This window comes from Haliaeetus leucocephalus, unplaced genomic scaffold (genome assembly GCF_000737465.1).
Source record: "Haliaeetus leucocephalus isolate CR32 unplaced genomic scaffold, Haliaeetus_leucocephalus-4.0 Scaffold362, whole genome shotgun sequence".
In the NCBI taxonomy this organism is placed as follows: domain Eukaryota; kingdom Metazoa; phylum Chordata; class Aves; order Accipitriformes; family Accipitridae; genus Haliaeetus; species Haliaeetus leucocephalus.
In genome coordinates this window covers 6205442-6230145 of record NW_010972798.1, presented here as the reverse complement: position 1 = coordinate 6230145, position 24704 = coordinate 6205442, and the positions used below count along the sequence as shown (strand labels likewise).

The 24704-nt window shown below is 39.7% G+C and overlaps 1 protein-coding gene across 1 annotated transcript in view; it reads left to right on the top strand.

Annotated features, from left to right (window-relative positions):
• MCF2L2 (MCF.2 cell line derived transforming sequence-like 2) overlaps positions 1-24704 on the top strand; it is a 160136-nt gene that overhangs the window by 40408 nt on the left and 95024 nt on the right. The window contains exons 6-13 of the mRNA XM_010572952.1: positions 5182-5298; positions 8509-8658; positions 9699-9823; positions 11402-11516; positions 12184-12303; positions 13599-13790; positions 14601-14792; positions 15194-15371. Coding sequence (XP_010571254.1) covers positions 5182-5298; positions 8509-8658; positions 9699-9823; positions 11402-11516; positions 12184-12303; positions 13599-13790; positions 14601-14792; positions 15194-15371 — 1189 coding nt within the window. The remainder of the gene's footprint in view (positions 1-5181; positions 5299-8508; positions 8659-9698; positions 9824-11401; positions 11517-12183; positions 12304-13598; positions 13791-14600; positions 14793-15193; positions 15372-24704) is intronic.

Sequence of the window (24704 nt, the reverse complement as noted above, 5' to 3'; positions counted from 1 at the left end):
GTGACTCATTTTTTTAAGTATTGACATCTTAACTCAGTGGAGCCATTCCCCTGATGTAGGCAGAGGTAGATCTTCTCACTCCAGTGGCAAACATAAGTATTTAGGACTACAGAGCAGTGAAAGGCTAGGGCCGAATTCTGCACTATTTTATGTATTATCCATGGGGCCTGCTGACAGTGGCCCCATTAAGTGCTTGCATAGCACTGCCTATTCTTAATGCCTTTTATGATCCCCATGCCCTCAAAGTTCACAGTTTGGTTTTTACTACTTTTTATATGCACTTGGCATATGCTGTGGGTTGATGAGAATGTGATTTGAAGCAGGTTATCAATCCTAGAAGAGTTTAAGTTTAGATTATTCTGAGAGCTCTTCTGGGAGTTGTTCCTAGCTGCATGTTTGCATGTGGTTTCAAAGTGTTTTATAAATAAACTTGAATTATGATTATTAATAGTATTTTGTCCTGGACCAGACTCATACTGTGTTCCACAATGACTTTACTGGAGTGATTTCATATGATTGTTTTGGATTTTGCTTGTGGTTTTATATTGTTTTGCAAAAGACCCATGGCTCTCCTCCAACAAACTGTAGCTCTGTCAACACCTAAGTTTGAAGTTCAGGTGTTTAAGATACTTTATGCTTCTTCTGAAGTAAAAGATAGCAGCCCATTTATTACAATGCATACAAAAAAGGAATCATGAATATCATTTGGTTATTGTGGATTAAATTGTAACATTGACTGTAGTTTGGCAAGGGTGGCTTTTTGGCAATTAAAATGCAAAATTGATCTAAAACTGTATGTTTGATTACAAACCAAAATCTTCTAATTTTACAGCACCTTAAAAAATGGATGTTCCTGTATTTAATAAGCCACAATCTGTTACCATAGAAACTATTGTATCAGCGACTGCAGCCTGGGAAGGGACAACTTCATCAAGGACTAGCATTTTCTAATAATTCAGCATCTTCTATACTTTCAGCAATTTATTTGATGACAGTATTGCATTTCAAATCCAACTTGAAACTATCAAAGTTGGAAGGGAGCTTAATTCTAGGCAGGAGTCAAGCTCTGCATTAAGTATTAAGTAATAACTTATCTTTCTTACAGGCAGAAGAAATCAAGGTATGAGTTTAGTTTGGGGTCGTCTTGAACATTCAGATTTTGAGCCATCTTGACTATGTCCACAGAGCTCTTAGAAAGCAGTCTTACAAAAACTAAGAGCATGATGTGTTTGCTGTTAGATCTGCCTGCCTCCTGCCAGATATCTGCAGACAGCCTGTCAAGTTTATATACAGGCTGTCCACATATGTCTGATGCTATTATAAGTTGCTTAGGGTTGTGCTAAAGGTGTCCTAAGTTTCTGGGGTCTGCCATACTGTCTGGAGGGGCCTTTCACTTGTGTTTGTAGCCCCTCCTAGAAAGACCATCTGGGTATGTCCCAATTTCAGAATGGGTAGGTTACTGAGAGCAACATCTATTTGTCCCCCTTGAAAATAGCATCCTACATGACAACAGGGCCAGAGAGTTCTTCTCGATGGGAGACATCCTTACTCAAGGAATTAGGTATCAGTACCTATCTTTAATACCGCCATCATCTTTTAAATTGTTTGCAGGTTGTTTGTTCATGTTGTGCATTTGGCACTATGACAACACTAATGTCATAACTGGGCCGTGGATGGGTTGCATCTCCTATCACAATGATAAGCAAGTCAGGGCCAGGACATAAGTATTCAAAAGGGGCTTCGAGAATATGGTGTGCATTTGTTAAGGAAACATTTGTTAAAGAGTTTATCTGAGCTATCAGACTGCAAATATATTCAGTAAAATAGATTTGCTGTGTTAAATCAACATTGGATTGAGTAGAAGCCAGAAGGTCAAACAGGAGCAGGAAATAAAGGCTGAAATAATAAACAAGACACAATGAGGAGATGCAGGATTTATATGATTTATTGACATACAAATATGGTTAATAAATCCTCCTGAGGTAAATCTCTATTGGGATAGTGATTTGATTAAATATCATTACCCAGGAGCATGAGACAGTTCATCTGAGATAAAATCTGGGAATTCAAAAGGAACACCCAGACATTTACCTGAGGAACCTGCCATTGTGGGAAGTGAATTAAAGCATCTTCATAGCGTACACAAAAGGCTGAATAATCTGTCCATAGCAGACACTTCTTTGACCTTTGTAGAATGTGACTTCTTTCATCATGAAGCAACACCACTACAGCTCTGTGTTCCATGCTGACCTGCTTATGCAGACCCTCCTCTTCCAAACTGCTACTCTCTTGTATTCTTCAGCTTACTGAATGTGGCTGTCTTCAGTCTGGGAGATGCTAATGCTCAGTAAGATTGGTTTCTTAAATGGATGTTGGATTGCTTCTAGGCTTTCTCCTGCAGAGATGCCTGCAGGGTGAAGACTTGTGCCCTGTCAGGTAGCACCATAGCAAGCAATACTAATAGATTTGCTTTGTGGCTCATGCTGAGCACATCAGGTTAAAGCAAACATCTTCCTAAAAGAAAAGTGCATGACAGTATTCCTCTGTAGTTTCAGTGAAGTTTGGAGTATCAAAAGATTTCCAACTTGTCAGCAACACCTCTGATGGAGAAGAGCTACAAAGCAGTGAAGACTTAATTTCTCAAAGGTGGTTTGCAGTTCAGAAGTAGTACATAGCCTTCACATTCCAGTCTGAGGCTACTCCAAGATGATGTAGTGTTTTGAGTTTTCTGGCTTTGGTCATAACAAAACAGTGTTTGGTAACACATCCAGGGAATAGTTTTCCCTTTAGCTTTGGCTGAGGTACACTGTGCTTTCTTTGCCTCCATTTCTTCACCAACAAGGTCTCCTCCTGGCCTCTGTGTTTAGAAGCAGGGTTGAAGGAGAAGATGAACTGCTGGAAAAGAAAAAGAATTGAGTCAGGGACTACTTGACAATATTCAACCCATACAGGTCCATGGGACCAGATCCATCTCCCACAATATTCTTGTATCCAGGTTAGGATGTTAAAGTCTGATGGGTGGACAACTAAATGGATTTAAAAACTAGTTGCATGATTGGTCTCAGAGGGTAGTGTTCAATGGGTCACACTCTACCTGGAAGTGGGCAACAAGTGGAGTGGTGTAGTGATACCTGCTGGTACCTGCCCTGTTTAACACCTTTATCAATGACCTGGAAGAGGCAACAGGGTGCACTGTCAACAAGTTTGCAGATGACACTAAACTGGGAGGAGCAGTTGGTACACTCAGAGACAGGGCCACTGGAACATAAACTCCAGGAATGGGGTGACCAGCATATTAAATACGAAAGGGACAAATGCAAAGTCATGCAACTGGGAAGGACTTCCTTCCAGAAGGACTTCCTTCCTCAAGAAGGAAGAAACCATGTTCTTCCCTCCCAACAGCACAGCAGTGTTGTATAGCTAACAACAATACAGGTTGTAGCCTGACTGTCTGGGGACCAACTCTGCTGAAAAGGACCTGGGAACTTGGTAGACAGCAAGCTGTATGCGAGCCAGCAGTGTGCGCTGGCAGCAAAGGAAGCTATCAGCATCCTGCATTAACAGCAACAGTATTAACAGAAGCAGAGCCAGCAGATTGAGACAAGTGATTATCCCTCTTTGCTTGTCTCTCATGAGATTGCATTGAGAATAAATGCCCTGTCCTGTTTTGGTTCCCCCAGTAGAAGAAAAATATTAATCTGGTGTGAGGTCAACAGAGAGCCATCAAGGTCAGCACTTGTGCTCTATAAGGAGGTGCTGAGGGAACTGGACTTGCCTAGCCTGCAGAAGGGAAGTTTTGGGATGGTTAATATGACGTAACAGCAGCTTTCCAGTCCCTCCAGGCAGGTTACTGAGAGCATGCAGCCAGGTGGTGCATGACAGTAGGACAAGAGATAGCTGACATAAAGTCAAACAAGGGCAGTTCTGACTTGATATAAGGAAAAACATTTTCACCACAAAGATAATCAGGCAGTGGACAAGACTGCCCCAAAAGGTTGTACAGTCTCAATCCTTGGGGGTTTTCAAGACCCAGGTGGATGAAGCCCTGAGCAACCTGCTTTGATCTCACAGCCGACCCAGCTTTGAGAAAGAAGTTGGACTAGAGACCTGAGGTTCCTGCCAACCTGAATTATTCTAGAATGATTCTGTAACAAAGATAAGCTAAAAACCTGTTCAGGTTTGTTCTCAAGGCTTTTCTTAGAGCACTGTCAACCTAGAATATACATCCTCTTGCCTCCATACATCTGTGCTCATGTCATTGTCCACAGTGCTTGCAAGTGTACTTACCATGCTCCCTTGGAGCCTGCTAACAGGCATAGCCAGTTATCCTTTCTTTAAACAGCGGAGTGAAATAATACAATTTGATATATATTAAAGTCTAAGGCTTAAAATTTCTAGTCAATTGTGCTCAACATCTTGTTTTTCTGTTGCTGAAATAATGGTGTATTTTCTAGCTGTTAGAACAACAAGGCATAATTAAATACACGCATGTTATTTGTGTAACCACATGTGTTGCCAGATTTACAGTGGTTGCCAAAAGGTAATACTGCTTACCTGAAGCCACATGCAAATCTGCTTTTGCTTTCATTAAGCAGGTCTAGTGGTAAGGAGACTTTTTAAAGTAAGAAAATGGATTTAGGTTTGTCTGTCTTTTCTCTTTCATCATGGTTTAAAATAGAATAATGCCAGTGAACTCAGTGGACATACAGTGTCATAAAATGATACAACTGAAAGGACAATCTTATTCTCAATAGTCTCATTTCAGCACTTCCCTGGATCAAGCGGTTGGTGTTGAGGAAGCTGTTTAACCTGCCTACTCCTCCATTTCTCTGTAAATAACAGTTATCTAGAAAATACAGAAATTACTTGATGGAAGTTTGTGTGAAATACCATACTTTTTCTCTTGATGCACATGCAAGCTGACTGCATCCTCAGCCTAGCAAGGAACAAGATGATGTCAAGTTGTTGTTAGTTCAAGAATGGCCACGTACATGTTGAGAATGCAAAATCTAGTGGAAATAAACTGTGGCCATTGCATGAACAAATACATAATAAGAACTTACTGCCTGTGGTGGAACTGCACTTTGGTCATACATGTTTAAGGCAAACCCAGATCCTAGGAACAATGATTGAAAGGGCTCATTATTTCTCTCAGTCTGTTGTGTTTGGATTAATTTACAGATCATCATGTTAAATTCTGTCTCTGATCTGCATGGCTATATTGACAAAAGTCAGCTGACCCGGGAGCTGGGAGGAACCCTGGAGTATGGCCACAGTCAGTGGATACATCACCGAACTGTGAGTGTTGGTTTTGTTCTTACCCATGTCTACACCCAGAATTGTCCAGATGACAAATGTAGAGTAACCATTAAGTAGTAACTCTTCAGCTGCATTTCAGTCTGCAGATTGTGCTAGAGACTCATGGAAAGCGGAAATCCATGACTCAAATAGAGAAAGGTAAATTCCCCAAAAGCTTGTAATAGAAGTAGTGATCTGTATCTCACTGTTGACCTGGACTAGGGCCTAGCAGTGTCACAGTATTCTTATTCAGCAAGGCCCTTTGGCACATTCTTAGCCTTTGAATAATTGTTGAGATTCATAGACCTTCATTCAGCTCATGGCTGAAGTTGAATATATGCTTTATTTAGCACTTTACTGAATCAAATGTCAAAATTCTCACTTTAATGATTAATTATGTCCATGTTCTTAAAAGAAGAAAAATACTCAAGACACTAGATTTTATTTTCCTTTGTTTTCATTTCTGTGCTACGTAAACATGCACTCCAGCTGGGTCTTATTTTGAGTAACCAAAGAACAGTTAATAATTGTAGGAAGGCAGAAAGACATTTTGTTCCATTACCTTTGAGGACACTTGTAACAGGTTGGTTTGTTGCCTTTTGGGGTTGGTTAATGCATTTCAGTGGCTGCTTCAGAACAATGTAAATAATTCATTATGGTGCCCAGAACAGATGACAGTTTACAAAAAACAGACCCCAAATTCTGGCACATTAGCAGCTGAAATACTGTCTCATCCTATCTAAGGAAAAACAGGCAAAGCTGGGTCCTGATCCTGGAAAATGAATTAATTTCCTGAAGACTGTATGCAATGTTTGTATCTGTGGCTTTACTTTCAAGACTGGTATGTTAGAGCTCATATCTACGTAGTCCCAATATTTTGCGGTGTTTTGAGCAGCCTTCAATTTGAGTCTGTTGTTGCTGACGTGCAGGTTACCTGTAACACTTGGAAAAAGAGCTTTTCTGAGGTATCTTTAAGTCAAATCACTTTTGTCACTTTCCTGCTATAATTTTCTGTGTTTTACTGTCCTTATAAAATCAAATTTTACTCTCCTTGAGAACCACCAAATATTTCAGGCTTCTAAATATGCAAACACAGAATCTGAATTTCCTCTAACACTGGTTTGTAACATTTATAGCTGTGTTGACTACAGTGAGGTTAGGATTGAGACAGGTGAACAGGCTTACATGTTAAAAGTATCAAAAATATGAAACTGTCCTTGCAGGAGGGGTGAGTCTGAAGGAATCATCTATATGAGCTTTCAAACAACTAAAGGCTTGAAAAAATGAGGAAGGGGAGTAAAAAGAAGCACAACAAAGGCTGTATTGTTTGTTAATGACAGGAGTTTACATAAAGCACGACTATATAGTTTGGTAAAATATGTAAATAAAAGTGAGCCAAGATTTGACATGAGTGTGGCTATGTAATCCCCAGTTCTTTTGGTTAAATTTGTTTGAAAAACTTTTACCAAGCACAGAGACTTGAAAAAAACGCACAGATGTAACTTAGGTATATGAAACAATTTACTACTCATACGAACAGGTGAGTGTGGGGGCAAGAAACTATTAAGTGAAACACTGATAAGCTCATTGTGCATGGTGCAGTCAGCCAAGGAATCTCTGCTGGATAAGAGGTTGTCATCAGGGAAGTGTCAGCCTTCATGGCACCTTGAAACAACCTTTCAGTCTTGCTGAGCTACAGTCTTTATCCCCTTTGCTGCTTCTCTTAGTGTTCTCATATCTTGTCCTGCCAGTGCTTTTTCTCTGAAACAGCTTTAAACTGTTGCTAAATGGTAGTGACACAGCAATCTCATTACATAGTTCTTTGTTTCTGCTTTCGTATCTTGAATAGCTAGGAGCCTATGAGCTTTCTTGCCCACCAAGTACATTTTTGGCTTTTAGTAAGCGGCCTTTGGTCGTCGATGGCTCTATCTGTGTTGCAGTCAGAAGTGTGACATTTCAGCCAACTTTATTCCAGGAGTTTCAGTGCTGAGAACAGCAGGCTACAGCTGCTAAGCAGTAAGCCAGAGCATATGTGGGTCTGTACTGCTTATGTTGAAAGCAGGCATGAATTTATGGGAAAAAAAGGGAAGAAGGCTATGAACTCTGCTAGCATTGCCTCATCTGGGACATGTTTCAGATCATATATGTGGAATGTAATTTCCCTCTGCACTTTCTGAATGATCTACCTCCAGTTTGTTTTTCACTGAGCACGCAGCATAATTTTAACTGTCATGGTTGCAAATGGGGAGTTCCCATCATTGCTGGAGAAGGGAATGTAACATGCAACAACTATGTAGTGTTTGACTGGGCGTAAGAGCATCCCTAGTGCTGCTGACTGACTCAAACCATTGGGTGGGTTAGATCAAAAAGTGTAAAGAATAAAGAGCTATAAAGGACAATACAGTCCTACAGAAATTGGAGCCTCATCATGAAAAAACATCCCATGCAGTTACTTGCTACTAGATATAAAGGTTTTAATCACATCTCACAAATCTGATTCTACTCTGAAAACGCAGCATTGTTTTTAAGCCTTCCTCACTTCCCCTTTCTTCAATAAACCCACAGATTTCTGACAAGTTTTGTGTTGGTGCACCCAGGTGATAAAGAAACAGCAATGGTCCAATGGATTTATGCATTTTAACTGTATTTGCACTAAGTTGTTCTTGTATTTGTGTACTAATATGAACAAATGGGAGGGATTAACTGGAATGCATCTAGTACAGAGAGGCAGGATGGGGATGCACATTTTCAGAAGTCAGGGGAAGACAGATTGCTGCTGAGTGAACAATGGCTGAATAAATATAAATGTAAAAAGGCTTTGCCCTATATACTTTCAGAGTCTCCTCAACTTAAATAAAGCCTTAATTAAAATTTTAAACACAGCAGAATTTCCCAGCAAGCATGGGCAGAGGATCTGAAGTTCCAGTCCTTGCTTTGAAGCTGATGTCCTCTGTGGTTTCATTATGTCTTTTAAGCTCTGGGAGTTCTGCAGCTGGTTCATGGAGATGACAATACTTGTAGGCCTGTGAAAAGATAATTTGTGACACAGGATTTAATTTGCAACTTTCGGCATATTCACCCAAAAAAGGCCAATATGGCCAGCTTTACAAGCATGTAATACTTGCAGCACAGTGTGCCTGAAGGACTAAGCATTGATAAAGGGCTAAGGGTAAAAAACCAGTCTGTGACTTTATGCTCTTGCTTTTCCAGGCTATTGAAAACTTTGCAATGACAGTAAAAACAACAGCACAGATGCTACAGACCTTCGGAACAGACCTAGCAGAGACTGAACTTCCCAACGATGTGCAGTGCACAGAGGAGCTCCTCTCTGCACACACTGACCACCATAGCAAGCTGAAGGTGAATGTTGTCTCATGACAGCTCCATCAGCATAATATATGATTTTTGATTTAACAAAATTTTGTGCCATCATTTGGGAGTCCATTGTCTGGAAACTACTGAAGAGGAAAGAAACCGGGGTTCAGGAGGTCGAGATTTGATTCAGCTATGAAAAGGGAATTTTTACAGCTTCAAGAATGACAGAACAGGGAAATGTCACTTCTACTGTATGAGGGTGTGATGGAATCACATCTGGAATAGCATGGGCTCCTGATGAAGAGTTCATCAGAAAGGATGAAGTCACACTGGAGCAGATGTAGAGAACATCCGTGAGGAAAATCCAGATATAGACAGAATGATCTAACTAAACAATGACTGTCGTTTTGTTTCTTTTATAAAAAGCTGGAGCAAGTTTAGCTTTGCAGAGTAGGGCTCAGAAGAAAACATTACTGCTGTCAACAAACACCTTAGGTTAAACACAAGAGAAAAAAATACTGTTTAAGCTATATTAGCACAAGAACACATTTTATGCAACAAGTGTGCAGTGATGTGGGGACTCCTCAGCTGACATGTTAATGTTTGAGCCTCATTGTCCTTTTCATTGCTCATCTTTCATGCTGGGAAGACACATTCTTCTGTGGATGACTCCTTGATAGCTGATGTATTGTGGCTCAGCATTTCACAATGTTGTTTAAGGAAATTCCATTAAGCAGCACAATGTCTCAGCACAGTCTCTCAGCTCACTGAACGATCTGTGGCACACGTTCAATTTGTGGTAGAATAATTTATTCTGCAACCTGCCTGGTCAGAAATGCAATCTGCTCATAAATTATATACTATTCCTTTCCTCAGAAATATATTTACTATTCAGAGTGAATAGATTTAGACTCTGCATTTCTAGAAAAACTTATAAACTTTGGTAAGCATTTCTATTTTGTTCCAACTATTTAATACCTATGAAAGAATCCCCCTTTAGCATTACTATGTTGTCCATCTAAGAGATGTGAGTGTTGTCAGAATAAGTATATACAATTTGTCTGGCTTGGGTTTTTTTCCCCCAGGATGAGCTGAAACTAGCTGTGAAGCAGGGGGCCACCCTACTGACATGCATTAGAGAGCCAGTCACCCGAAGCGCCAACAGCAAACTCAGTCCAGACGAACTGGAAAATGTGGCAACAGTAGAAAGGTCAGTGAAGCTAGATTACCTTGTGCAAGTTGCTAATTTATTCCTAAGAAATACAAGTGTAATTTAAATGGTTTAAATATGCAGGTTATAAATTCCCACTGGTTCAGCTGTTCAGCGTTTACTGGACAGGTAACTCAGAGAAGGGAGTAGCTTTGAGGAAGCTACTTCATTAAACTGTCAAGGCAAGTTCAAACAAGTCCTGAATTTCTTGGTAATTTTTGGTTGGACCACTAACTACCTGGCTGAAGATGTAATGTGGAATTTACCCCACAACGCATATATCCTCCAAACTTCCTTGCCTGGCTAGAAAGTGGTGTCTGAATCCACGTGAGATGAGAGGGTATGTGCTTGTGCATGTCTGTGGAAAAACTGGGTGAGGAACAGATAAAGATGGTACTCTGAAACATACCCCTTCACAGCTGCATGGAGGGAGAGAGAGAAACCCCTATTCCTTCCTACAATGCTAGTTATTACCATAAAGCTTTTAGTCACTGTGTAGAAGTTTCTGCTGTGCCATGTGATGCAGTGGAAAGAGAAATGCCATGCTAGTATTTCAGTGTGTCTGCATTCACTGAGAACAAAGCTGCCAAAAGTAAAGCTGAGCTGATATTTTTCACTGAATACTTTAAAATCCTTTAAACAGTCATCCCAAAGGAATTTGCTAATTCATCTTGAATTCGACAGCTAGCTTTGATTAAAAACACGTTTTTCAGGGATAGACTGAAAACAGAACTTTGTTTTTGAGAGGAATAGGAGGGAGCTATTGGTGTTTGGCTGAATAACTTGATGATTCCAGCACTCACTGAGCTTGTAGGCAATCAGGCCTGGTCCCCTGCCTGCCCAAACAGTGCCCATCTATTGAAATATAGGATATTCAGAGAAGAATTTATTTTAACTTTTTTTTCTGTTTAAACTGTTCTAATTTGTAATATAATTAATAGATCATTGAGAGACAGTGAGAGTGACTCACTAGTCTGGTGTCAGACATTTTACTCAAGATGTATGACACCTTGATACTAATTTATTTGCGAATAAATGTTTCATCATTTACACAAAGTGAAAGAAACAATGTACATGGGAGGCTTTATGAGCTTCTAATCTATTGTTTTTAATGAACTGGGAAAAATTATTCAGTCCTTGCCTATTTCTGATGGGCGAAGAAAATGAACAAGTGGTAGAGGTCTGCTTTAAACATTCCTTAAAATAATAATTGCATCATATTCAATCTGTATTAGCCTGGGGTGAATTATATTTGAAGAATTGGGTGGAAGCTAGGGAGAGACAGCTGCCTTTGGCTGCCAGCACATGTAACAGCTCTGTGTTCCTGTTGCAGGCCAGGAGGCAGGACTGCAAATGCCACAGCGGATCCATGTAGTTGTCACTCATCAGTCACACTCCTGCCTGTTCCACTGCAAATTTCATTTTCTTTTGCTTAAGGGAAAGTTGATACAGAGCCTTCTTACATAGATGTAGGCTCCCCACCATCTCCCTACCCTGCTTTCTGCCATCAATTGGTGTGACTTAAAATAATGAACTATAGGAAATAAGTAAGTTCTTTTCATTCTAATTTCTTAACAGGTTGTTGGCTCAGTTGGATGAAACAGAAAAGGCTTTTGATCAGTTTTGGACCAAGCATCACCTAAAATTAGAACAATGCCTGCAGCTTCGACACTTTGAACATGATTTTAGAGAGGTATTTCATTTGTTCATTCTGTCTAGCCTTCTCTGGTAAATAAGGTCAAATTTTACCCAAACTTAGAGTATACTGGCAATCCAAAAAGGAGGTTGGGAGAGAAGCCCTTCATTATGAAATAGGAAATGGATATTCAAAATCTAAATTCTTGACAGCTTTCAGATATCTTACAACATTTGAATAAGGCACAGTGAGGAAAGTGCCAGCCTGTTAGGCCAAAATGTGAAACACCGACTTCTTGATAAATCATTTTGCATTTATGTGTGATGTTATCAAATATCACTTCTTCTGTGATGGTAAGTTGCCAATCCCACCAAAGTCCATGGAATACAGTTCAGAAAGCCCAGCTGTCAGGCCAGAGGCTGGAGTAATAAAGACTCTGGAGTTACAGGTCTTCAAAACTGTGTGGGCCTAAATAGTGAGAAGCAGGGCAACTTTTTGAAGAATAGTTGATTGTTGCCTTATTCCTTGGCTTTCCCATTTTGGAACAAGCTGAAAGACTAAACTTGAGATGCAGACTCTTCTAAAAGATGTAGGTGAATGTTTAAAAGCCATAGGTTTGTTAGAATTTTATAAATATCTTGTGATGGGGTTTTGGGTGGGGTTTTTTTTGGGGGGGGTTGTTGTTTGTTTGTTTCTTTTATTTTTTGTTGTTATTGGTTTTTAGGTAAAACTGGCATTGGATAATCTCATGGAAGCACAAGCAGGTTTTGCTGACATTGGAGACAGTGTGACTCGAGTGGAGCACCTCCTAAGGGAACAGAAACAACTGGAAGAGAAAGGACAGGTTTGCACTCAATACAGTATTCTAGCTGCTATAGACGTGATCTTCTAGACACTTCTCTGTCACTGTCCTTACATCACACTTACTCTCGTCTCATGAGTCATTATTTTAAATTGCAAAACTCAGATCCTAATTTCCAGAAGCCAGGGTTGTTCAGACAGAGTAGTTCCAGTTCATTACTTGGAAAGCTAGAATCCAGTTCAAAAATCTAGCCTAACCGGGAAAGGTTAGGTCAATCTTTGGAATCTGAAAAGCTCAGAACACTTAACAGGTTACCTTGGACAGGTAACTTAAGACCATTCTATTCAGACTCATAGCAGTTTGAGGAACACCCATGCCTTCCAATAAACACCTTTCTTTTCCAGATATTTGGACTTCGTAATTCCATCAGCTGGTCAGCTGTGATATACATCACACTTAATATTATTAGAAAGCATTGAACAAACGAGTAAATTGAATCAGAGGAGGATGCACATGAACAAATGTAAAAGCTGATGATCACCTTTTTTAAGAATAGGATTAAGAATTAGAAATATTGTGATCTTTGCACAGCTCTTCTGCAGAAGCCTAAAGGAATAAAAGTTATAGTAACATGCATTTTCCTTCCATTGTCCACATCACATAACATATTGATGTGTGCTCTATTCCTGTTAGCCACCTCTAATTTCATTCTATTGTGACTAAGCTTATGAATTGTATGTAGTCAGTAGGATCTGAAGAGTTTTCCAAAATACCTCTTGGAATCAAAAATAAACTAAAGCATTACAAACCTGGCAATTAGTGAGTGAAAAAAATATAGGTTTTTTGATTATTGGGAACTTTGCAGGGAAAAAAACTTGTATAATGAATGTCCCCAGTATGTGAGAAAGAAGGCGGCATACACTCACAGAATCACAGTTATCACAGAATGATTAAGGATGGAATAGACCTCTGGAGGTCATCTTGTTCAAGCAGGGCCACCTAGAGCAGGTTGCCCAGGAGGGCAGGTTGTCCAGATGGCTTTTTAGCATCTTCAAGGAGGGAGACTCCACAACCCCTCTGGGCAACCTTTTCCAATGCTTGGTCACCCTCACAGCAAAAAAGTGTTTTCTGATCTTCACATGGAACCTCTTGTGTTTCCATATACTCACTGACAACAAAGTAGGTCTTCAATGTAAATATAAAGTAAGACATATCAGCTAGATTAATATCCCAAACCTTTACCTCCAGGCTACAGCAGGGATTACAGAGATGGTTTGTCTTTATTATGCATGTCATTTTAAGATCTAACTTTGGATTTTTTCTCATTAATTTCACAGGAACCTTTGGAGAAGGCCCAGTCTCTAGCTCTCCATGGAGAACAGCTCATCCAAAACAACCATTATGCAGTTGACTCCATTAGACCAAAGTGTGTTGAACTCAGGCGTATTTGTGATGACTTTACCAATGAGACCAAGAAAAAGTATGATATTTTGGGAAAGTCTCTTGAGCTGCATAAGCAGTTAGATAAGGTGAGTGAACCTTCTCAGATAACAGCCCTGGTAAGGTTCTACTGATAATGAATGTTTTTATAAGCTCAGGTAATTTGGATGAAGAGAAAAAGTATTTATTCTTTTTTTTTCTCCATTTCATTCAGAAACTGTTACTATAAAAATTGGAGCAGTAGCTTCCCATAATTGTGGTTTTAAAATGATGAAAAGTAGGAAATAAAACTAAGAAAAAATTGAGCTAGACCTAAATTTGAAATGAGAACTGAATGTATTCCGGTGCTTAAAGATGAACAGTATACTGCTTGTTCAGCTGTTTTCACTTTCTGTGATCTAGCTAGAATAGCAAACTAAATGGTTTGCGAATGTCTGCATGCTATTCCAGCCTTATCTGAAACAGAAATTACCAAAACCCACTTTGGAGTATTTTTAACTGAGTTTTATAGGCCTGAGAAATTTTGGGGAGTTTTGATAAGGTTCAAATACTCATTTTGGTTTTTGGATAATTGTGTGACCGAACACCGAAATGAGGTAGTACAGCTGACAGATTCAATTTGCAGCAACCACAGTAACACTTCCCCTCTTTGCTCAGAATACTATTATTTTACATGTTACTGGACCATCTAAACCATGAGAGCTAAACAGAACTTTCTATTGTTCTATGTATCTAGGTGGGGTGACTTGTGGCCGGGAACTGTTGGGTGCTACTAAGTAACATTCATTCCCTTTAGTGACATGTTAAGGCAAATCCATATTTCATGGAGTAGAAGCAACACTTCAGAACATGGACTGTCAGTAATGATGGAGTCCTTCTTGCCCCATTTTTCTTTAAAGGCAAGCCAATGGTGTGAAGCTGGAATCTACCTCTTAGCTTCCCAAGCTGTGGACAAGTGCCAGTCACAAGAGGGAGCTGAAACTGCACTCGTTGAAATTGAGAAGTTCCTGGTAACAGCTAAGGAACACCAGCTCTCTAACCCGAAGGAGTTCTACAATCAGTTTGACATGATCCTCACCCCCGAAATAAAGGTAAAACCCCTCCGATGTGCATGCACTCACTTAGAATTTCAAAATTACCAATTGCCTTGTACATGAGAGTGTACTGGGCTATGTATTTTGAGTCTGCTCAGATCTGCCTCTTTCCCTACACCAGAAGGGCACAGAGGTGACCACTTGGGGCAGTAAGTTTTACTCAGATGAGTAGTCATGGAATACTTATGTAAGTTTTCTTCAGAGGAGTGCTAGAAACACTGCGTTAGTCACCTACTCAGTGAAACTGAGATCTGTTTGGAGTGCATGGGCTGGGTTGCATTAAACTGCAGCATAGTATGATCTTCAGCTCTAGTCTGAGTCTGGGTAAGAGAAGTCCTTTCTTAACGTGCTCAGTCCAGCACTGACAACCATCTGTTGCTTCTCTTTTCTTTGCCTAGGCCAATGCCCAAAGAATTCTACAAAAACTAGAAGATGTACAAGAAATGTTTGACAAGAGGCAAGTAAGTCTGAAGAAGCTGGCAGCCAAACAGACCCGGCCAGTACAACCTGTTGCCCCACATCCTGAATCTTCCCCAAAGCGAGCATCACCAAAGATTACCAGACCAGCAGGAGTAGGTAGGCCTTGAACAGCTGCTTTCAGATACACACCAATGTTTTGTCCACATGGTCATGTTTAATTGTTGTTATCAGAATGGAGACTTCATTTGATGTTCAGTGTCATGTCAGCCTTGTAGGCCCAGCTGTTAAAAATGAATTTGAAATATCTGTCGCTCCAAATATATAAACAAGGGTGAATAAAAAGATTCAGGCCTCTCTTCCTAGGTCTAATCTACAGAGTACATTTCTATACTGTTTCTCAGTATGTCTTATATTGCTAATTCTTGAAAACCCAAACGAGGCTAGTCACTGCAAGTATACAAAGTAAACATGAAAACCTCTTTTACATTGCATATACTGTAATGTGAATATTTGGGTTTAAAGGGTCACAATCCCTCAAGATTCAATCAGATACTTGCAAAGGCTAAGGGATCATTAGTGACACTGACTCATTTGTGCAATTTTTGCTTTTTTCCCTCTACATAACTGTTTATTCACTTTCTAGTGTTGTCCTCTACCAACTGTAAAAGCTGAACATTGCTTCTCTTTGGAATTTACTGAAAGTTCCTGATTTGAAGTTAGCATGTGCCTTTAACCAAGATAGCTATTTTCTGCAAAAGAACGTGGGTGAAGCTAATTTGAAATAGTGCATCTTGGAGACCAGCTACCCTGTACTTGGTGGCAGAAAGGGGTTGTCCCTCTTCAGCAGAGAGGCTTATAAGAAATTAAAAAATGGAACCTTAGGGTTTTTTAAAAGGGGAACCTCTAGCAAAAAGCCTTGAAAAATACCTAATTTGCATGAAGAGCATGCAATAAACTTTGCTTTCTCAACAGGAAGATTAGGATGGCCAGTACCCTAACCATTTTGCTTTCTAGGCATATTATCACAAGGTCACACAAATGTCCCTGTTGTTCTCCTCTGCTCCCCAACACTCATCCTTTCTTACCAAGGAGGATCATCTTCTTCTAGTTACCATGCTGGTTTGACAGCTGTACTTTCCCCCCCCCAGCCATGCTAGCTGTGTTCTTAACATACAGTTGCTACCTCAAGTTTCAGCTTCATTATTGGCTTAAGGCAAGCTGAGACCACAATGCCTTTGAAGAGGTCCTGCTCTGCTACCCACACATTCTCCAGCAATGTGTTCCCCTCTTGTACTGTTGTTGGCAGTCAGTTAGGTGTATGAGTTGTGATTTACCTTGGAAACTCAATGAACTGACTGCAAAAATGTAGTAATTACTTTTCCATTGCATAAGTTACAAAAATGCAGGGAGCTCTGGAGATCACATAGCCCAATAACCTGCTCAAAGCAGCACTAACTTCAAAGTTGATCAGATTGTTCACTGTGTGGCCACTAGTGCTGAAGCAAAGGAAGTTGCAGAAAAATGGGGTTATGGGGTCAGTAGGTCAGAGCTAGTTAGTCCCTGTTAGTGGTAGTACAGTTTTAGAATGGCTTTCACCTATTGTGAAACTGTGTCTTCAGGCTAAAAGCTAGTCTTGCATTTCTTTTTATACATGCAGTCTCTTGATTGTGTTTCATGAACTTTTTTCTTGTCATTTTAGAGCACTTGCAGATTTTTTTAATTAAACTTTTGATGTAGATAGAACCTTAAAGAATAGTCACTACTATATAAATGGCAATGCTTTAAGTTTTGATTCTTGTTCATACAGCCAATCCAATACTATTAGCTCTTTCACAGAGAATCATGAGATACTCCCTTGCTCTGACCCTTGTATTGCAGTTCAGTGTTATACAACACAATACAGGATAACTGTGTGACAAGGATTAGACTCTGATGTCCTATTGCAACTTAATAGGTAGATGAAATTTATTTTAAAGTGTTACTCCAGTTGTTCTCTGAGGCAATGCAAAGTGCAACCCAGTCCTGTTCAGACATTGATAAGTAGACTGTAGTATCTCATTCAAATTCTTTGTGCCTGAAGATGATTGACTTAAAGTACCTCTGTACAAAGAAACAGAAGTCTCTATCTACAGCTTATCCTGTGGCTCAAAAACAGTTACTTTACCTGCTGTGAATAGTACATGTATATTTACATATATTGTGTAATGGCAACCTTTGGGTATTACCCAATTGTCCACAACAAAGAGTTATACTTTGAATTTCCTGAGTGTGCTTTCCCTCAGAATGCCAAAGCACTTGGCAACTATTGGTAAGTATTCTAACCTCTTTTTTTCAGAAAGAAAACTGAAGCACAGATAAACTGAGTGATTCAACAAGGGGTTTCACTGTCTGAGTCTGAAATGTGGCTGAGAATAGAAACAGGAACACTAAGTCCTATTCCAACCCATGAAAATGAGGCTGTGAAATTCTGCTCTTCTTGAAGCTACTCTCTTTTGGACTTTCCTCTGTGCCCTTTCTTCACATTCACAGGATCAATACAGTATCAGCATTTATTTATGGGGAGAATTTACTCAGCACTATCTTGGAAAAATGAGAGGCTAAAAGCACCTTCTTGAAACAGATATTGTAACTCATTGTTATTTGTTACCCAGGTCATACATGAATATTTCTAAAAGTTGCAAAATAGAATATGGCAACGGGAAAATACCATATTCCTAGGCTGTGTAAATACAAAGGCAGGCAAAGGCAATAAAATGTGGTAAACAGAAATAGAAGACCAGAAAGAAAGGCTTTTGTCCCCAGGCAGCAGATGTAACAATACCATGGCAGCATTGCAATGGTTGTGAAAGGAAAAAAAGTTATGTTCGTTCCAGAATAGATTTTGTTTTGTTTTGTTTTCACTTGCTGACTATCCATTTCCCTAACAAGGAGTGGTAGGAAAAATTCAATGCAATTCAGGGTGCTAATGGAAAAATCTTAACAGATGTGAAGGCTCAGGCATGAAATACTCCATTATTGTAACTGTGAGACTCTTCATTTTACATGGACATATACATAGGTACATACAGGCAGAGCTGATACCATGTATGAGAGAAGGGGCAGATTTCTATCAGGGAAACAACTGTGACAGTTTCTAATGTCTATGTCCTTATGGTCTCTGGTGACTGTTGGCGATGTCTTAGCTTACTGAAGATCCAGAAAGGCAGCTCAGAGCTGCACTGTAAACTCTCCCTCACTCAATGCTTTTCTGTGGGTCTGGAAATTCTGAAACAAAATTTTAAATTCATCCCATTTTTGCTTGAAGCTTTCGGTTTCACAAATGAGCTTGTAAATTTTGCAGGGACAGGCCTGTTCAATGTTGAAAAACTAGTACTGGAAGTATCAAAAGTCTATGCCAGCTGGACTTGGTGCACATTTTAGCTGTGGGAATCTGCTTAAATACTATTCACAGACCAATCCAGAAAAGGCAGAAAACCCTCTGCTGACCCTTTTATAATAAATGCCTTGAAAATATTTTAGTAGTATATATGACATCTTATTTCACAGAGAATTCTGTTTACTCCCAGTGCAAGCTGCTTGAATACTGCTAATGGCTAAGCTTGTGCCTGTATGTGTTGGGAGGAAAGAAGTGGCATTTGATGGGGAAATTCCTTTGCTCTAGTTCACTTCTGAGGGCATCATTTTTGATGATTTGACTACATATTTGTGGTCTGTGTTTCTGTAAGAAACTCCTTAGCTGGAGAGAATTGGGATAGGTCCACAAAGTCAAACCATGCAGGCTCGTATTGGCCATAGGCTGTCAGGCATAGTGGGATAAGCCACAGAACTGTAAAGGATAATATAAACTATTAGCAATGACTGTAGTTATCATTTCTCTATTTTAATTTGCTTGTAATTGTCCCAAACTCTAACTCTCTGAAATGAAAGTTTCCCAAAGGCTGTCTTCTTCAGCCTGACACTTTTTTGGAAAACCTCAGTAAAAAAATTATTTGGCCATCTCGGTGAACAAGGCTAGGAAAATTGTCTTGCTTTAGTTACCTTTGTGGCAAGAGCTGGAACATGGCAGTACAAAATAGTTTTGTCCCTTCCTAGAGTGTCCAGATTTAGCAGAATTATAAGCACTTGGGAAAAAAAAAAAATCTCAGTTCATATATGTTTGTTGTGCATGAACTTGCTACAGTTTGGCTCCTATAGTCTCATTTCCTTTGTTGTCAGCAAAAAACTTTGGAACCCGGAGACAATATATGTTTCTTATCCCCTGCATTGCTTGTTTCCTTACAGTATGATCTTGCAGCAGCTTAAGCCTTTCTTAATGCAGAGCTGTCACAGTCTCCCTTTCTCCTCTCCTCTTTGCCCAGCACAGCAGTCTGTTTGTGACTCTGCTTTCCCTCAATACTTACAGTCACATAACTAGTGGGAACAAAGGAGGGAACTGAAAACTGTCACTGGGGGGGTGGGGGCTTGCTTTGTTTTGGCTAGTTCAGCTCTTCATCATCCAGTTCCATGAACAGCAGTACTGACAAAAAAGGAGATGGAAGTGTGTGGCCAAAGGTTGGGAGGAAAGGAAGAACTGTACCAGACTCAGTTCAGATGGGTTTCAATTGTTCCGGAGTTACCTCTGAAACTGTAACTATTACTGCTGCTTTTATTCCTGCTGACATTGGAAAGAGAAGCTGGTGCTGTAGGTGTAAACGTTTCAACCCTGTTAAAAACCCATGTGGGTGTTAATGTGATTCAACTTAGTGCAATTTGGGGGGGTTTGTTTTTAATAACTTGTGCAACTACATAAAGAAATCTACACTGAAAGAGCAGTGAAAGACTGAAATCAGAATTACTGGGCAGGGCATGTGCTCTTGAACATATGAAGTGGCACACAATATTCAGTAATCTGAAAATTGAGTTCTAAAAATGTCAAGTTGGTCTCCCAAAGTAGTGTATTCTCTTTTGATCTTTATCTATGAAACTCAGAGACCTCAGTGTGGTTGATAACAGCCTGTTACCTCTGAGAAGTGTTGTGAAAACAGCTCAGTAAATATTTATGAAGCACTTGAATTGTAAAAAATGACTATTAGAAAGAAGAGTTATATTCAGAGCAGTGATTGAAATAGCATATGGATAGTAAGGCTCTGGGCCTCCACTGAGACATACAGATAAATCAAAATAGTGAATAGCTGTTGATGATTAAGTGGTTTTGAGTCCATGCACTGAATGAGGCAAGGATTCTTAGAGGAGGGTGGACCAAGATGCCTTAGCAGCAAAGGGACAAAATTAGGGTTGCACATGTAGCTTTGCTTCTGGCATCTCCTGTCTTTTAAATGCTAAAATATAAAATATTCACCTAGGAATTTCTCTGTGTGCAACATAAATGTGAAATACAGGAGCAGAGATGTCAAAATTTCCGTGAGCTCATTAAGCAAATAACTTGTTTAACAGCACATTGCACACACAAAATCCACACCTCACCCTACAAACGTCTTAGAATGCCAACTTGGAACATGAAATTCATATGGGAGAACACAGCTGGAGCTTTTTCAGTTCTTTAAATAATAAAATTTAAACTGTTTCCTTCTCAGTTAAATGTGTATGACTGCTCATTGGATCCATTCCAGCGTTCCTCAGTCACTAATGCATAACACTTACTAACTAATAACATCTGGATAGCCAACAGAAGAAGAATGTCTTGTAAGAGTCTGGGGATGTGTGCAGGAGAAGTGAGGCTGCAGAGAGATTAGCTGACTCAGAAAAGATAGTGCATGTGATTTTCATTAATGGTTTTGGGAAACCACCCGTTTCTATAGTTCAAGATATTTCTATAAACTATGCAGAGAAAAGAAGATGCTTTCAATTTTGCAGCTGTAGGGCTGCTATCATACTTGGGCAAGTCTGAGGAAACCAAGTGGTGTGTCTCCTTGTAGAATAATATTCCACATACAGGGGCCTTGCTCTATGCTTCTTATACGGGCAGATTTTCAGGGGGCTTGACAGCAATTTCCCTGGAGCAAAGAAGTATAGATTATATTGCCTAAGAATGGAAAAGACTTTATTAGGCCATTAAATGATAAACCTTAGATGCTCTGGTGTTTCTTTAGCTGCCTAAGCAAGCTGTTTTTTCATCACCAGCATTCAAAACAACTAAGTCATTAAATTATCTTCAAAGCCCCAATAAACAGTTTAGCAGACTAGTTGTTTCCATGCCTGTTCTTGCCAAAGGACTTTGAGTCTGCTGTAGGTGATTAGTGAGAACACACAAACTCTCCCACAGAAAACAGATGGGGAAGCATGTGGTTGGGAAATTCACACAAGACCTGAACGTAAAGCATGGTACTTATTTGAGGGGAGCTTTGAATGTCTTAAAAATACTGGGTGTGTGTCATAACCCTTGACTACAGAGTCTGTGTCTTTTGCTAGCTAAAGAGCAAACTTGAGGCCAGTTACCCAGATGGACTAATCTAGTTGTCTCTGAGTACCTGGGAGCCGCACACAGTTCTGTTTGTGCCTCACTGTGTGATGCAGCCCCCCACAGTGAGAGATGAATGCCTGAGAGATGGTGCCTGTACCCTGCCATGCAGGAGCAGTGTGGGGAAATGGGTGAAACCACAGCCTTTTGTGACAAGCAGCACAGCAAGTTGTTCTCACTGAATTTATTTCTGTCCTGGAGTGGTGGAGAGACTGCAAAGCAACATTGAGCACATGAGTCTATGTCCTTTCCTAGCAGCTTAGGGACAGTACAGCCCACATTACCATTTGCTGTAGGCTAGGTAATAAAACAGTAATCCCATATTTATCACACAACTTGCTCATAAAAAATTAGTAAGTAGTACTGAAGCCCCATAGAAGAACAGTGGTGCTCCAGGTGAATGCAAGTGATAGACCCAAACCTTGCTTTACTGTAAATATCACTGCATAAAAAGTTTGCCTCTGCATACAATGCCCTTTAACAATACTTGCTTTAAAAGCAGAATCAAGCAATTTAAAATATTAATGAGTTCAAAATGAAATCTTCATTACTCGTTGTCCAGGGAAGTACAGTGAGACAATAGGATGAAAACAACCTTGAAACCATGCAGACTTTAGACTGTTTATAGTTATAGTTTTCCTTTGTTCCTGTGCCTTTGTTCTTTCAGTAGGCAGTCGAACACTGTAACTTTCAGCTTCCTCAGCAGTACAGTAATGACCCTGAAACAGCCAACTGTACTGAATTTTATAAGGGAGTTCCTCTTATAAAATATTTCCCTTTCTACAGTAATTAGTGCAGTAATAATTGGCAGGTATTTGGGCTGTTTCTTTCTAAATTGCTCCAGAAACTACTTATATGTAGTAACATGCAGCAGTCTCTGAATACAGGCCAGTCAGTAACTCAAAAGTACTCTGGAGCATAACTGAAAACAGATTGCTTCCTGTTTTCAATTCATTTCTGGGTCAAATTTGAAGGGGAAAGTTTGCTGTGTCAATCTGAATCAAATTCACCCCTGAAATACCAGCAGCTGGATTTGACTGCTTTCTTATCTTGTATCTGCCTCCTTCTTTCTGAAATACATCATACTGATGAAGCCAAGACTAAGCTAGTAAACTGACCCGAGTAATTTGCTGCTGGATCAAGGATCATCTGTACTTGGGCTTTTTGTGAATGTGTCATTTTTTACTTAAACTCTCCAGTGCTGTCTTTCCTGGATCACCTTGAGCTGAGTTTGTAAGTTGTGATCCAGACATCAAAGTCATAACTGATTTCCATGTTTTCTGCCAACTGCTTTCAGCCAGGATTTTCATATCAGTATCAACCATCCCTTCAAGATAGAAAGTTTTCTGATTAATGAATAGGTTGAACAACTTGGTATTGCTGACTATGCTGTTCTAAGCAAAAGTTGTCATGTTTCCTAAAGTTATTTCCTTTGCTTCCATTCCTTTTAATAACACATCTAGTATATATAAAACTTGGGAATTAACTTTGTAGAGCAATCCAATGGGCTGAACTCAGATTTAGATAGGGTAACTGGACATTGGCAGCATATCTAGGGTATTCAGGAGTGGCTGGTAAGCATGTGGGGAAAAGTATGAAACAATGTCTTGGTTTTCTTTAATTGAATCAGGATTTTTGTGATCAAGTCCTAGATTTTTTTTTTTTTTTTTAAATGCTGATTTCTCAAGGTATAAATAGGATGTAGTTGGGAGAGGCTCCAGGAGAGAATATTGTTCAGTGTGATTGATAGGTATGATCACAGCCCATGTCTTCTCAAGATGGTGGTAGATGAGAATTTAAGGCTAAATAGAATCTTCAGGATGCATTATTATGGAAAAGAATGAATTTGTTGATGCTTATAACCACTTTACTCAGGGATTCATGAGGAAAATCATAAAAGGCCCTATCTGAAAATTTGTCAAATAGTTGATGAATGTTGGTATTCTGGTTTTGCCAACAGTAGAACTCATCCTCCCTACAGATTAGAAAGGTATGGAGAACGTTGACAATAAAGACAAATAGCTTATATTTGCTGCGTGTTGCCTTTTTTTTTTTTTTCTTCCCTCTTGGCTTCAAAATGTCAGTACACCATTTTTCGGGTGAAATAAAAATACCTTTGAGAGAACAATTACTATTTCATTGAAAACTTTCTTGGGGATGGGAAAAAGGCATCTGTTGAAAGTAGTGCTCAAAATCAAAACAAATCCCCTGCTGTATATTCTGAAAGAGAGTGATGGAAGAACCAAATAGAGTCGACATTTGCATTTCAGCTCAGTCCTGGGAACCATAAGAATCTTCTACTGGTCAATTATAGCTGCTGGTGGCTGCCAGACTTCGCTGTTCCATTGAAGAAACTTTCTAATATGGAGTCATTGTGAGGAAGTAATAGGCATGAAATGGACATTGCCAAGTCCTCATGTCATTCAGCATGGGATAAAACCAGGAAGATTTAGGAAAGAGCTGGAGAGAAGCTGCTTTAATTAATTCTCTTCCCAGCTGCATGATAAGGCAGTTGAAAAGACACAGCGTAGAAGAAATGTCAGCTTCTGTTATTATTGTCTATGAAACTGCTATGTTGTCTTTTTAACTTTCTATGCTTTTTTTTTTTACTACATTAAAAGAAGAATTTAATAAGGGCATTTGAAAATTTGTTAGTGTGTTCTTTTAAAAAAAGTATTCCGTCCTCTTTGTCTTGGTTTTAGTGGGATAGAGTTAAGTTTCTCCTTACAGTACACTGTGTTTGGATTTAGTGTGAGAATAATGTTGATAATGCACAGATGTTTTAGTTGTTGCTAAGTAGCACTTATCCCAAGTTAAGGATTTTTCAGTTTCCCATGCTCTGCCAGCAAGCAGGTGCACAACAAGCTGGGAGGGAGCAGGGCCAGGACAGCTGACCCGAACTAGCCAAAGGGATATTCCATACCATAGGACATCATGCTCAGTATATAAACTGGGGGGAGTTGGCCAGGAGGGGCTGATCGCTGCTTGGGCATCGGTCAGTGGGTGGTGAGCAATTGCATTGTGCATCACTT